At 43.2% G+C, this 15,746-nt stretch overlaps 1 protein-coding gene across 2 annotated transcripts in view; it reads right to left on the bottom strand.

Moving 5' to 3' along the window:
- LOC142291690 (ATP-binding cassette sub-family C member 5-like) overlaps window positions 1-15,746 on the bottom strand; it is a 229,614-nt gene that overhangs the window by 115,341 nt on the left and 98,527 nt on the right. For both annotated transcript variants that reach the window (XM_075336404.1, XM_075336405.1), the window contains one exon: window positions 4,772-4,896. In XM_075336404.1, coding sequence (XP_075192519.1) covers window positions 4,772-4,896 — 125 coding nt within the window. The remainder of the gene's footprint in view (window positions 1-4,771; window positions 4,897-15,746) is intronic.

Genomic DNA, 15,746 nt, shown 5'->3' with positions numbered 1-15,746 from the left:
GAGCCAGGGTAAGCTAGTAACCATGGTACACATCGGGTAACTATGCAAAGCGGTTTCCATAGTTACCCGATGTGTACGCTGGTTAACAGCATACGCCGGCTCCGGAACACGTGTGCCGAGAGCCGGGGTAAGCTAGTAACCATGTTACACATTGGGTAACTAAGCAAAGTGGTTTCTATAGTTACCCGATGTGTACCATGGTTACCAGCCTACGTACGCCGGCTCCGGCACACGTGTGTCGGGACCCGGGGTAAGCTAGTGGTTTCACACATCCGGCTTTTCTCCACTTTGTCTGATCCGGCGCACTGCCATACGCTGCTTTCAGACGTCTGTGTTTTAGGTACGTGTGACATCCGTTTTTAACACGGATGTCACACGTACTCATGTTATTCTATGATGTGCCTCACACGTCCGTGTTTGCACACGGACCGTGTGACTTTTCATGACCCCGCATGCACACACACAGGCATCTCCGGCAGCACGGATGTCACACGGGTCGCACACTGATGTGATCCGTGTGACATCAGTGTAAAACATACCGGAGAAAATATGGATCTTTTTAATAAAAATATTTTCTATATTTACTTTTCTCCAGCGATGCTGTCTCTGGCTCTGCTGCCTCCCGCTCCTTATCGCTGCTCATTATACTCACTGAATATTCAGTGCCCTGTGGAACTGGAGCGGGAACAGCGCTGGGGACTTTAGTGTCGGGGACCGCATCGCTGGGTAAGTATACAGCAGAGTGTGTGTGTGTATATACATGCATGTGTGCTATGTGTGTATGCGCACGGTGTATCCATGTGTGTCTGCTATGTGTGTATTTGTGCTCAGTGTATGTCTGTGTGTGTGTATACATGCATGTGCGCTATGTGTGTATGCGTTCAGTGTATCCATGTGTGTCTGCTATGTGTGTGTGTGTGTGTCTGTCTGCTATGTGTGTGCTCAGTGTGTTTGTCTGTGCTCAGTGTGTGTGTCTGTGCTCAGTGTGTATATGTGCTCAGTGTGTGTGTGTGTGTGTACATGCATGTGCGCTATGTGTGTATGCGCTCGGTGTATCCATGTGTGTCTGCTATGTGTGTATATATGCTCAGTGTGTGTATACATGCATGTGCGCTATGTGTGTATGCGCGCGGTGTATCCATGTGTGTCTGCTATGTGTGTGTGTGTGTCTGTCTGCTATGTGTGTGTGCTCAGTGTGTGTGTGTGTGTGTGTGTGTGTGTGTGTGTGTGTGTGTGTGTGTGCGCTCAGTGTGTGTGTGTGTGTGTGTGTGTGTGTGTACATGCATGTGCGCTATGTGTGTATACATGCATATGCGCTATGTGTGTATGCGCTCGGTGTATCCATGTGTGTCTGCTATGTGTGTATATGTGCTCTGTGTGTGTGTGTGTGTGTGTTTTGATAGGCGGTCAGGAGCAGGAGGCACCAGAGCTCGAGAAAGCAGGTAAATATGAAAAATATTTTTATTTCACAGACCCGTGTTTTATCCGGTACCTGTCACACGCATGCAAACATGGATGTGACACATATGAGCATAACCATGCGTGTGACTGGTACCTGATTAAACACGGACGTCTGAAAGCAGCCATACACTGTGTACAGAATAGTGGCCACGCTGCAACTTCCTGGTTACATGCTCCGGTCACATGACAACACGTGATCGGAGCTTGTTGTGCGGCCACTGTAGTGTACACAGTCCACGGGAGTGGAGAAAAGGTATGTAACTATTCAAAGCGACAGTGCTGACGTGTGCCGGGAGCCGGGGTAAGCTAGTAACCATGTTACACATCGGGTAACTAAGGAAAGCGGTTTGTATAGTTACCCGATGTGTACCACGGTTACCAGCCTACGCCGGCTCCGGCACACGTGTGCCGGGAGCCGGGGTAAGTTAGTGGTTTCACACATCCGGCTTTTCTCCACTTTGTCTTGCCGGTGTGGGCTTCCGGGGGTGCAGCAGTCACCTGGGAGTCTTGGCTCCGTGTGGGTTCGGGGAATGCGTGCAAGAGGCGGGGCCAGGGCGAGCATCCAATGCGTGAGGGGGCGGGGCCTGGCCGAGCGACCAATGCGTGCAGGGGGCCGGGGTGAGCGGCCAATCCGTGCAGGGGGGCGGAGCCTGGCCGAGCGGCCAATCCGTGTGGGGGGTGGAGGCGAGGCGAGCGGCCAATGCGACGGTTGTCACTGTAACGACATCATTTTGGAGCAAGACAGACAGACAGAATAAGGAAATTATATATATATATATAGATTGATTACTTGCATTGAAACATTTCTTCAGTCACTTGTCAATTCATTTTTGACCTGCACATGTATTTTGAATAACCACTGTCATTTGGTTGTTCCCCCGCTTGGGGTGTACTTATGTACTCCCTGTGACCTCTATTATATCAATTGTTTGTCATGTGTGTTTTTTTAACATATCCCAATAAAAATTTGATATATTTTATTCATTTTGGATCATTTGATCTGATTGCCCTGGCCACACATAGTTTTCTAGTTATTCCTTTGAGCGTTATACCAGACAGTATGGGGGGGTCCATCTCTCTTTGAGCTTGTGCCCGACACCTCTGATGTATACTGTATGTGTCTTATGAATTATGAATCTTATGAATCTTGAATTGATTGTACTTATAAGAGAAGTTGACACATTGCAGATTTGAAATACACCATAAGTCAGTTTACGCTGAGTAAAAAAGAAACATAGCGGGCAGGAGATTTCTATAAATCCCATACACTTTACTGGAACTGTGAAAATACGCAACGTCAAAAGCTCATCATGGGGACACCGCCTCAATGCTTCCTTTATTTTATGTCTGTAGGCAGCACTCATTTCTTGTTTGATACATCACTCTTGTGTTCTCTCTAGCTTCTGCTCTGCGGCTTACTACTTAACTTGGAACTCGCATAACTGTAGATGGAAACTGTAGGTTGAGTTTTCCTAATGGAAACTGCTTCAAGGAAACACTCCCGTTTTGGTGAGTTTTTGATGAGGTTTTTAATTTTCAATAGTTTTTGATGCATTTTGTAACAGGTTTTTTTTCCCCTAAACCATTTTCACAGCCTTTTGATTGGATAGTGCTTAGTTTGGAGTGTTTTCCATCAGGAGAAGCGGCAAAGAAATAACATGCAAACTCGCTCCAAAAAACTGTTTGAAAAACTCTGTGCGCACATAACACATAGCCTGTATGCTTTGTACCAAAGGTGCTGCTGATGGTGCCAAGATTTTTATTGGCTTTTCATAATCAATTTTATATCAATGTTCGCTTTGCAAGAAAAAAAAAATGAAATAAATGTAAATTAAAAGTGTGTAACTTATTTGCTTGACAGCAGACTGAGGGGAGGACTGGGGGTCCCTGATATAACTAAATACTACTGGGTAACTCCTTTGTGTCACATCCCTGCGTGGTCCAATCGTTGTGCCTTCTCTAGATGGATGGAAGTAGAGAAGTTATGGTTGGCTCCATTCTTATCTTTGGGGCACCTCATCTAGCAAACCTGACCCACATAATCTAGGCTCCATAGCTTTCACCAAGAGGATCTGGGACTGCTGCATTAAAAAGTTTCCACTTAGCTCCGAACATTCCCCTCTGACTTCATTTCTTTTTAACCCCAGGATGCCGGATGGTATGCAGGGTACCATGACCAAAGTGTGGTTTGACAAGAAGCTTTTTTGCTATGCTGACATAGTGGACTCCCACTCCAAAATTCTTCTCCCCCTTGCTACTATATCCACTAGATTTAATCTCCCTGCCAACTCCCAATATCGGTACCTAGAGGTTAGACATCTGATGCACTCCCTTTTTTCCTCCCTAGAAGTTTCCTACACTTTTTGAAAGATTATGCAGAGCCGGGGTTTCTACTAAGGGCCTTATCTCAGATATATATCGTATTCTAGTTACCCCCTATCCAGATAAATGGCCTAATCACGCATATATGGGTAAATGGGAGGATTTCCTGGGTGAGACTATTCCCTTATGTGAGTGGAGACGGATTTGGGATGGTGCCTCAAAAACATCCACGTGCTATGTATACAAGGAGAATCAGTATACACTACTTATGTATTGGTACCACACCCCATCGTTATTACACAAACTAAATCCGGCTATACCTGATAACTGTTGGAGGTGTGGAGTTGCAGGGGGGGACGTCCCACACCTATTCTGGGTATGTCCTAACATCCAGTGCTTTTGGAAGTTGGTACAATCCCTTAATTATAAAGTAACTGATCTCCAGATACCCCTGGACCTCAAGTTTTACCTATTAAATATTCCACCTGTTCAGTTGGGCAGGAAAGTTAAACGGTTACTGCTACACATAACCACAGCGGACAGGTGTTTAATTGCTCGTAGCTGGAGGTCAACTCATCCACACTCACTCAACGACCTCCATTCTTGGATCCGAGAAGTGAGGAGAATGGAGTATCTATCAGCAATGTCAAATAACATGATAGATCACTTTGAGAGTATTTGGTTCCTTTGGGATACTTACTGAGCTAATAGAGAATAGTGGATCTGTATGGTCTCTACGGAAATCCTATATACTCACCTGCACTCTCTTTACCTCCTTTCCCCTTGTCTTGTCTAGTATCGTAATGTTTGTCTTGTTATAGTCCTTATCTTTCTTACAGTAATAGAGAATAAGATGTGTATCCTGATATATGGTCTTCTGCTAATTGCTTACATGCTAGTGGAGCATATCCATGTTATTATTTTTCTGTATGCTTTGAAAAATTTAATAAAAATTCAGTTATTAAAAAAAAAAAAGTGTGTATCTTACTTTTGTTCATCATATTCTTCTCCAAACAAGACATTCTCCTTCAAGGAGGCATTGAAAATCCAGGCTTGCTGAGCTGCATAGGCAACACTGTCACTAACTGACATTGTGCCTTCCAGTAAGGTCATCTAGATAGAGAAAAAGGATGTTACTGTAGGTCTGCAGTGCAACAGTTCTTTACTTATTGTCACTTTTAAAAATGAGAAGCCAGCTCTCCAGAAAAGCCTATTTTAGTTAATATATGTATTTCTGGTTTCAGAACTATACCCATAAAAGTGGCACCTACGGACCCTCCTGCAGTGCCTCCCTTCCTCATATACAGGATCTATTACAGTAAGCGGTACTGCAGGAAAGCCCAGCACTGTAGAATGGGGTAGATGTCAGAGGGAAGTAATGAAGAAGGGCCTGACCGTGGGCAGCACAGCAGGCGGGACCACTAAATAAAAGTTCCATGCCTCATTTCTTATAACTCTTTTGCTTTCCTCTGTTTTTTTCTATTGTATATTATTTATTTCTTATTTTATTTGTGTATTATATAATATTTTATAATTTGGCAACTTAAAATTACTTAAAATATCCAGGAGGTTTATTAAACATCACATAACCTGCTCTTCAGAATTGTAACCCAAGCCCTCTTCCGGCTTCATGGAACAAAACATGGTTTCAAAGTCCATTTCAATTGTTGTATGTTCGCACAGGTTAGCACAGATACAACTTCTCCCCAGGAGTATCCTTGTGGCGTTCTCAGCAGCCTCCACACACTGCCCTGGTCAGGACAAGCGAACCCTCTCTTTCTCTTAAGCTGGTGTCACACATAACGACGACGACAACGACGTCGCTGCTACGTCACCATTTTCTGTGACGTTGCAGCGACGTCCCGTCGCTGTCGCTGTGTGTGACATCCAGCAACGACCTGGCCCCTGCTGTGAGGTCGCTGGTCGTTGCTGAATGTCCAGCTTCATTTTTTGGTCGTCACTCTCCCGCTGTGACACACACATCGCTGTGTGTGACAGCGAGAGAGCGACGAAATGAAGCGATCAGGAGCCGGCACTGGCAGCTGCGGTAAGCTGTAACCAGCGTAAACATCGGGTAACCAAGGGAAGACCTTTCCCTGGTTACCCGATGTTTACGCTGGTTACCAGCCTCCGCTCTTGCTGCCAGTGCCGGCTCCTGCACTGTGACATGTGGCTGCAGTATGCATCGGGTAATTAACCCGATGTGTGCTGCAGGAGAGCAAGGAGCCAGCGCTAAGCGCGGCTCCCTGCTCTCTGAACTGTGACATGTAGCTGCAGCACACATCGGGTTAATTAACCCGATGTGTGCTGCAGGAGAGCAAGGAGCCAGCGCTAAGCGCGGCTCCCTGCTCTCTGAACTGTGACATGTAGCTGCAGCACACATCGGGTTAATTAACCCGATGTGTGCTGCAGGAGAGCAAGGAGCCAGCGCTAAGCGCGGCTCCCTGCTCTCTGAACATGTAGCACAGCGACCTTATGATCGCTGCTTCTGCTGTGTTTGACAGCTAAGCAGCGATCATAACAGCGACTTACAAGGTCGCTGTTACGTCACCGAAAATGGTGACGTAACAGCGACGTCGTTGTCGCTGTCGTTTAGTGTGACACCAGCTTTAGAGGTTCCTTCCTGGAGGTATCACAACCTCCACACACTGACCATTTGTCAAACAAACAAACACCATTTTAACATATGGGACACAGCCATGGGTGGTGTTATGTTGATAGCCAGACATGCCCTAATGAATCTTATAGTACTACAGGTACCATCTTACTGTAATTACATTTCTAGGGAAAAAAAAAGAGGATTAGTTCAATGACGAGTGCTAACAAAAGATTCTGGAAAATTGGTATCATAAAAGGAACATATGTATTTATTAAAACAGAAGGGTCAGGAGATTTTCAGGTCCATTTACCAACTTCCAAATTGTTATTGAAAACACTTGTTGTTCCAGCACAAGCTGCTCTGGTGGTCTCTGCTGGGGCAGGAAGTGATGGCATTCTTTGGTCACCTGTGATTGGACTGCAGCAGTCAGGTGACTGGAACAGGGCATCATCCAAGGCAATGATGACTCATTCATGTCCCCAGACCACTGCAGCCAGTCACAGGAAATAGCAGTCAGGTGACCAAAGATGTTGATTTGGTACACTTTTTTGTTGCTAACAGCTTGCATATTTGACAACACTAAAAAAAAATTAGTAAAATAAAATAAATATTGTACTTTTGTTGATATGAGAGTCTACAGGCCTAATGTGCCAATGCCATACATCGGAGGAAATGAACACAGCAAGCACAATGTGAATGTACCTTCACTTGCTATCTATAAACCATCAGCCCATTTTCGGTTATCTGTGGAATGTTTAAAAGTCTCCTGTTCTGTTGAGCAGATTATCGCTCATAGCCAGAATGACTTTGCACTAATCTATTTGCTGTGCTTGTTTGTTTCAGATTGTTGCATCTCTTATTGACAGATAAGAAAAACTAAAGGTCACAAAGTTTTTACAGACTTTTTTTTTGCTATATTTTGTCAGTAACACATTACATAACATTTTAAATATTATTTTTAATTTATCTTAATTGTTTTTCTTGTTATATGTTCTATATTTATTGAAATAGTTAGGTCCAGAAATATATAGACTGTAACACAAGTTTTGGCATTTTAGCAGTTTACTAAAACATATTCAAGATACAGTTATATAATTTAATATGGGCTTAAAGTACAGACTCAGCTTTAGTTTGAGTGTATTCACATCCTAATTGAAATAAGAGTTTAGAAATTACAGCTCTTTAATATGTATCTACCTCTTTTTCAAGTAACCAAAAGTAATTGGATAATTATCTCAAAAGCTCTTTAATGGGCTCCATGGGCTATTCCCTTCATCAATACATCATTAACTAAGCAGGTAAAAGGTCTGGAGCTGATTCCAGGTGTGGCATTTGGAAGTTGTTGCTGTGAACCTAAAACATGTGGGCAAACCAGCTCTCAATGGAAGAGAAACAGACCATCATTAGACTAAAATAAAATTAAAAAATCCTTCAGACATAGCAGAAATATTTGGGGCCAAATCAACAGTTTGGTACATTCTGTAAAAAAGAACACTGGTGAGCTCGGGAACTGAAAAATGCTTTGATGTCCACAAAAACAACAGTGGTGGATGATCACAGAATCCTTTGCACAATGAAGAAAAACCTCTTCACAACAACCTTCCAAGTGAAGAATAGTCCCCAGGATGTAGGTGTTTCAGTGTCTAAGTCTATCATAAAGAGATGACTTTATGAGAACAAATACAGAGGGTTCACCACAAGGTGCAAACCATAAATCAGCCTTAAAAATAAAAAGGCCAGATTGGACTTTAGCGAAAAAAACCCCAAACATCTAAAGAAGTTAGTCTAGCTCTGGGAAAGCACTCTGTGGGCAGATGAAACTAAGATAAATCTGTACCAAAATGATGTGAGGAAAAAAAGTATGATCCAAAGCACACCACATCCTCTGTAAAACATGATGGTGGCAGTTTGATGGCCGGACATACATGGCTTCCAATGGCACTGGGTCACTACTGTATATTGATGTTGTGACTGAAGATAGAAGAAGCCGGATTAATAATGACAGGTACAGGGCTTTACTTCCTGCTCAGATTTCACCAAATACAGCAAGTTTGGATGAATTGCATTTCACAGTAAGGGGTGCTTCACACACAGCGAGCTCGCTGCCGAGATCGCTGCTGAGTCACGCTTTTTGTGACGCAGCAGTGACCTCATTAGCGATCTCGCTGTGTGTGACACTGAGCAGCGATCTGGCCCCTGCTGCGAGATCGCTGCTCGTTACACACAGCCCTGGTTCGTTTTCTTCAAAGCCGCTCTCCTGCTGTGACACACAGATCGCTGTGTGTGACAGCAAGAGAGCGACAAATGAAGCGAGCAGGGAGCAGGAGCCGGCGTCTGACAGCTGAGGTAAGCTGTATCCAAGATAAACATCGGGTAACCAAGGTGGTTACCCGATATTTACCTTAGTTACCAGCCTCTGCAGCTCTCACGCTGCCTGTGCTGCCGGCTCCGGCTCTCTGCACATGTAGCTGCTGTACACATCGAGTTAATTAACCCGATGTGTACAGCAGCTAGGAGAGCAAGGAGCCAGCGCTAAGCAGTGTGCGCGGCTCCCTGCTCTCTGCACATGTAGCTGCACTACACATCGGGTTAATTAACCCGATGTGTACAGCAGCTAGGAGAGCAAGGAGCCAGCGCTCAGTGTGCGCGGCTCCCTGCTCCCTGCTCACACTGGTAACTAATGTAAACATCGGGTAACCATACCCGATGTTTACTTTAGTTACCAGTCTCCGCAGCTTCCAGACGGCGGCTCCTTGCAAGCGCAGCGTCGCTTGCACGTCGCTGCTGGCTGGGGGCTGTTCACTGGTCGCTGGTGAGATCTGCCTGTTTGACAGCTCACCAGCGACCATGTAGCGATGCAGCAGCGATCCTGACCAGGTCAGATCGCTGGTCGGATCGCTGCTGCATCGCTAAGTGTGAAGGTACCCTTAAGGTAGTCAATGACCCTAAGCATATTGTGAAAGCACTGCAGGAGTTTAACGCACAGAAGTAGAATGGCCAAGTCATTTACCAGATCTCAACACTACTGAGTAAGCATTACAAAACCAAAGGCATGTATTTTACTTCTTCCCTGGCCCAGGAGATGTGGTATAATCAGATCATCTCTGTATGGTCAGACAGGGGAATTACACAGTACACAGCAGAGACACATATATAAGATTATGTCAGCACAGGAACATTCTTTTAAACACATCTAATTGTGGAAATTATTATTCCAAGATCTATTGATTAAAATGTACTTTAAGATTAATTTTGTTTTCTTCCCCTGAGGAAGCCACTGTCACAAGTGGCAATACGCGTGGGGTTACCACGCCAGGAACCTTCTTCTCTCCTTATCACTTCCACCCACATGGCCGTTACCTATCTCTGGTGGCAGTAAGTATAGGTCCGGGTCCGCTTAATCTTGAATAGGGACATTGCCCCAGCCTGTCTTACATGGTCTAGGTAGACCTATTATTTTGTGACAGGGCTGATAGGCACCTCCCTAGGTGCTTAGGACCCCGATTATTGGTTACACATCTTAAATAGATAACCCTGTTTTTCTCTACCATTGATTATCTATTACTGTACAGCCTTGTGGGTGTATCTGACACATGCTGCTATATTGTCTAGGTTAGTAATACATGCAATAACAGACCATTCTGTACTTTAATAGTGCTTCTCTAATCTAAAGTGCCAGACTGAGTTCCATTATTGGACCACAAACTGTGCGGTCCACTATGTTATTTAAAGCATTGTACACTGGCATATTAGCTCTATGGTCAGACATTTATTCTGTATGTACGAGAGTTTTCCGTACTGTATATTTATATTGTATATTATTACATTGGCTCCTGGCGGGTTCGGTTTATGCCTTTGGCTTGTTAAGTGTTTTTAATCATGTTTCTTTGTGTGCCTTACTCCTAGTGTGGAGACATATGGTTTTACTTTTCTTGCAATAAAGTCTTTTTCCTGATTAATTGATGGTGTGGTGATCCCTTGTTGGTATACCTTTCTTCTCCTTAAATTACATTGTGGTTGTATACCAGGAGATCCCACCGGGTGGTGCACTTCCTTTTTGTATATTATTAATTTTGTTTGTGGGATAACCCCTTTAAGTATGTGCATTTACGGAACAGGACAGGAATAAGATGATTTAACCCCTTCACCACTGGGCGATTTTTTGTTTTTGTTTTTTCCACCCCATTCATCCAAGAGCCATAACTTTTTTATTTTTCCATAAATCTTGCCATATAAGGGCTTGTTTTTTGCGGGATGAGTTTTGGTTTTGAAATAAAGCATTATTTTTAACATGTAGTGTATTGGAAAAGAGGGAAAAAAATCCAATTGCGGTGAAATAGCAAAAAAGTGCAATTCCTTAATTGTTTTTGGGGTCTTTTATTTACTACATTAACTATATGGTAAAACTGATGTGTCTGTATGATCACCCACATCAGTACAAGTTCATAGATACCAAAGATGTATACTTTTACCTAAGGGGTTAAAAGAAATTCAGACGTTTATCCAAAAAAAGAATAGCACTTTTGTCACCATTTTCTAAGAGCTGTAGCGTTCTCATTTTTCGGGATCTGAGGCTCAATGACGGCTTATTTTTTGTGTCTTGAGCTGACGTTTTTAGTTATTTCATTTTTGTGTAGATGAGATGCGTGATGACCTATTATTTAATTGTAAAGAAATGTGGCAACCAAAAAACGCAATTTTGGCGTTGCATTTTTTTCGCGCCACGCCATGTATTGATAAGATTAATTTATTTAATATTTTTATAGATAGGGCATTTCTGAACGCTGCAATACCAAATATGTGTATTTTTAAAACTTTTAACTATTTTATTTTCAATAGAGCGAAAGGAGGGTGATTTGAACTTTTAGTTTTTTCTTATTTTTTTCATATTTTTTAAAACTTTTATTTATTTTATTAATCCCCCTAGGGGACTTTATCAATTCCCAATTTGATCATCTGTGCATTTCTGCTGATCAGAACAGAATCTCCTGCGAGTGCTAGATCTATGCTGGGTTTCACAGGAAGTGAGTCATGACAGCGTCAGGTGTCATCAGCTGACCCCATGCTACCATGACAACACATTGGAGCCCTGTAATCGCTTCATGGGGCTGCTGATGGCGGCGGGGAATGGCGCAATCCCTGCGCGGCTCTTTAAATTGTGCTGTCACTGTTCAACAGCGTTCTCTAAGGGGTTAACAGGCACTGGTGGATCTAAGATCCACCCACACCTGTTAGCCACACATGTATGCTGATCAGATCAGCAGACATGTTGTGAATACCACGGGCTCACTAGTAAGGGTATGTGCGCATGTTGCTTTTTACCTGCTTTTTACCTGCTTTTTTGCTGCTTTTTCTTCTGCGCTGTTTAATGCCAAAATGGATGTGTTCTTCTATTCAAGCAAAGTCTATGGGAATTTGGGTTTCTTGTTCACACTATGTTGTTCAAAATGCTGCCTTTTTGTGGCAGAACTTTGGTCAAAAACTCAGCTTTGCAGTGCAAAACCCAAATGGCAAAAACAATTGACATGTTGCTTCTTTGAAAAGCTGAGTTTTTGACCAAAGTTCTGCCACAAAAAGGCAGCATTTTGAACAACATAGTGTGAACAAGAAACCCAAATTCCCATAGACTTTGCTTGAATAGAAGAACACATCCATTTTGGCATTAAACAGCGCAGAAGAAAAAGCAGCAAAAAAGCAGGTAAAAAGCAGGTAAAAAGCAACGTGCGCACATACCCTAACTGGAAGGATGCGACGAAGGATGTAAATGTCCTTGGTCGTAAGGGGGTTAAATTAATAAAAATTGTATTAAATCTTTTCGAGGAAATCAGCTACTAGATCTGGTATACAAGTATATGTGAATATAGCTATGCATCCAGCTAAAAAGACGCCTAAAAATTAACTTTTAATAGACAATATTTAAAATCTCAAAACAAACAAACAACCATTGCACAGCACGTGCCACATATATGATGGTGTAATACCCTGTATATACCCTATAGGTTTCAAAAGGCAACAATACACCACTTATTAGGGAAATCAGCAATGATAATAAGGTTCAATAACCTCTATGACAATATACCGCTTATTGAAAAGGGGAAATAATATTCTGGGTCATCAACCTTTATATCAGAAAAAAAGAGAAAAAAGGAACCGTCTCACCAGTCTTCTATAAACATGGTCTAGTGTTCCTTTTTATCGCTGTCAGACAGAGACTGACATTTAGTAAATCCCCCGGTCCTCCCAGGTATTGCTGCAGGATCTACTATGTCTATCAGCTGAACAATTTATCATTTCAGGGCTCCACTCTCAACGCGTTTCCTTATCATCAGGAGAGCGATACATCGTGTGTCTGAACATATACTGTCCCAAAAAGGGGCCGACACATGCCACTGTGAATATTAAAAAATAAACAAAAATCCTTAAGTCATCAGCATATAAGGAAGTTAACCGCGGTCTGTACCCTCAAAGGCAGTATATTCACTGTGATGCCGACATCAGGCGCGCATTATGCTGCACAGCCGTGCCACCATTCACTGCCTTTTTAATGTTTGAAACCGCCGCGATGGCGTGTGAGGTCATATCCGCCACCAATAACGCACCTCTCATCCAGGCACGCCCCCTGCTGAAGCGCATATGTCAAGCAAGGGCATTCTGGAATGCACCGTTCTGCGCAAGCGCAGAATCGTAACAGCGTTCCCATATACATCGCAGCCACAACATACAGGTAAACGAACCAGCAGAGTTGTATTATTCTTTGATGTACATAAACAGGGAAAAGATTCTCCAAGAATCGCCCCATGAAAGCATTGCTAACGTGCAGAAATCTGCAAACATAAGCAATAATCCAGATGGGAATATGCAGGTGCATTTTCCCAACAGGAAAAATAAAACATGCAATAGGCATACATACAAAGGACAAGGAGAAGTCCCCCAGAAAAACAATCTCGCCAGAATCACTAAAAAACAGATTTTAACAAGATCTCTAAACTATATTTGGAAGAAAATACCCCTATAGGAAACAAAATGGATATTCAGGGGGCCCAGATTAGAAATGGAAAGGACCATCACCAAGCTATATCCTAACCTGTAGCACTCAAAAGGATTACCCTGCCTATCATGTGGGGGTCAGCACCCTAGAAGGACGGTGGATGGTGCCCCCACTCGGCCATCGAATATCCCTCCTAAACAATCTACCTAAAAGCTACACAAAGGGTGCAAAGGAGAGTGTTTCATTCAGGCCCAGGGATTATACAGTTTTTAGCCAAAATATCCACTGTGTTTCCTGTCTCAGGATATTCTTATCCCAATCTCCTCCTCTCATTGGTGGTGGTACTACATCAATACCCTGGAAAAAGATCACATTTGGGTCCCCTCCGTGTCTCTCATTTATGTGTCATGCCAATAGAGTGTCAGATTTTAGTCTGATATCACAAAGGTGTTCTACCACTCTTCTCCTGAATTCTCTCTTTGTTTTTCCTACATACTCTTTATTGTACGTACACGTGGCCTTGTAGATGACCCCTTTTGCTCTACAATTTATAAATGCCTTAATCTCATAGCGCTTATTTGTGACATTAGAGGTGAAGTGCTTTCCTATTTTGATGGAACCACAGGCTATGCATCCACTGCACTTAAAACACCCCTTAACGTCACTAGAAAGCCAAGTTTTATTGGAGGACACGAAGGGACTGTGCACCAGTCTCTCCTTAAGAGAGCGTGCCTTCTTATAGGTGATAGCAGGTAGTTCCGATAGCAATGGAGCAATATCCTCGTCCATTTTTAAAATGGACCAGTGTCTACTCAATATCCTATGAACCTTCTCAGCACCATTGTTGAATGTGGTGATAAATCGTACGATCTCTTCTTTTTTTGCCACCTGTAGGGGAGCATTTAGAACCATTGTCCTGTTTTTCTATTTCACCTCTGCAAAAGCCTGATTAATCACCCTCTCTGGGTAACCCCTATTCTTTAGTCGACAATTCAGATCCTCAGATTGACTCAAAAAACGTCCCTCCTCTGAGCAATTCCTTTTTAGTCTAAGGAATTATCCCTTAGGAATCCCCTTCTTAAGACTTGTCGGGTGGCCACTCTTCCACCTTAACAAAGAATTGGTAGCAGTGGGCTTTCGATATGTACTCGTGATAATCTCACCCGCCTCATTTTTTTTCTATCAATACATCCAAAAAAGGCAGCCTTGTCTTATTGACCTCATAGGTAAATTTTAAACCTACTGCGTTGGCATTTAGGACTGACACCATATCCGAGAGTTCAACCTCCGAACCCCTCCACAACATAAATACATCATCGATGTATCGACACCACAGAATAATTTTCTCCGTAGGGACAAGTGACTCCTCACTCCTCCCACCAACCCAGGGTCAAATTCGCATACGATGGGGCACTAGGACTCCCCATCACGGTACCCCTTAGCTGGTGGAAGAAGAGTCCATTGAACATAAATGTGTTACATTTCAAGCCAAAGTCCAAAAGTTCCATAATAAACCGGTTATGGCTATCACGTTGGTTTCAAAGCAATTGAATACTATCTGAAAAGAAGAGGGAGACGGTGTGATAGCCATAACCGGTTTATTATGGAACTTTTGGACTTTGGCTTGAAATGTAATACATTTATGTACAACAGACACTTCTTCCACCAGCTCAGGGGTTCTCTCGGAGATGGTGTCAGTCCTAACTACCAACACAGTAGGTTTAAAATTTACCTATGAGATCAATGAGACAAGGCTGCCTTTTTTGGATGTATTGATAGAAAAAAATGAGGCGGGTGAGATTATCACGAGTACATATCGAAAGCCCACTGCTACCAATTCTTTGTTAAGGTGGGAGAGTGGCCACCCGACAAGTCTTAAGAAGGGGATTCCTAAGGGACAATTCCTTAGACTAAAAAGGAATTCCTCAGAGGAAGGATGTTTTTTGAGTCAATCTGAGGATCTGAATTGTCGACTAAAGAATAGGGGTTACCCAGAGAGGGTGATTAATCAGGCTTTTGCAGAGGTGAAATAAAAAAACAGGACAATGGGTCTAAATGCTCCCCTACAGGTGGCAAAAAAAGAGGAGATCGTACGATTTATCATCACATTCAACAATGGTGCTGAGGAGGTTCATAGGATATTGAGTAGACACTGGTCCATTTTAAAAATGGACAAGGATATTGCTCCATTGCTATCGGAACTACCTGCTATCACCTATAAGAAGGCACGCATTCTTAGGCTATGTGCTCACGTTGCGTAATTACATGCAGTTACGCTGCTCTTTGTAGCGCAGCGTAACTGTATGCGTCCTGCGTCCCCTGCATAATCTATGGAGATTGTGCAGGGGCCGTGTGCACGTGGCGTCTTAGAGCGCA

This window comes from Anomaloglossus baeobatrachus, chromosome 2 (genome assembly GCF_048569485.1).
Source record: "Anomaloglossus baeobatrachus isolate aAnoBae1 chromosome 2, aAnoBae1.hap1, whole genome shotgun sequence".
Classification (NCBI taxonomy): Eukaryota; Metazoa; Chordata; class Amphibia; order Anura; family Aromobatidae; genus Anomaloglossus; species Anomaloglossus baeobatrachus.
This window is presented reverse-complemented; position numbering and strand designations above follow the sequence as displayed.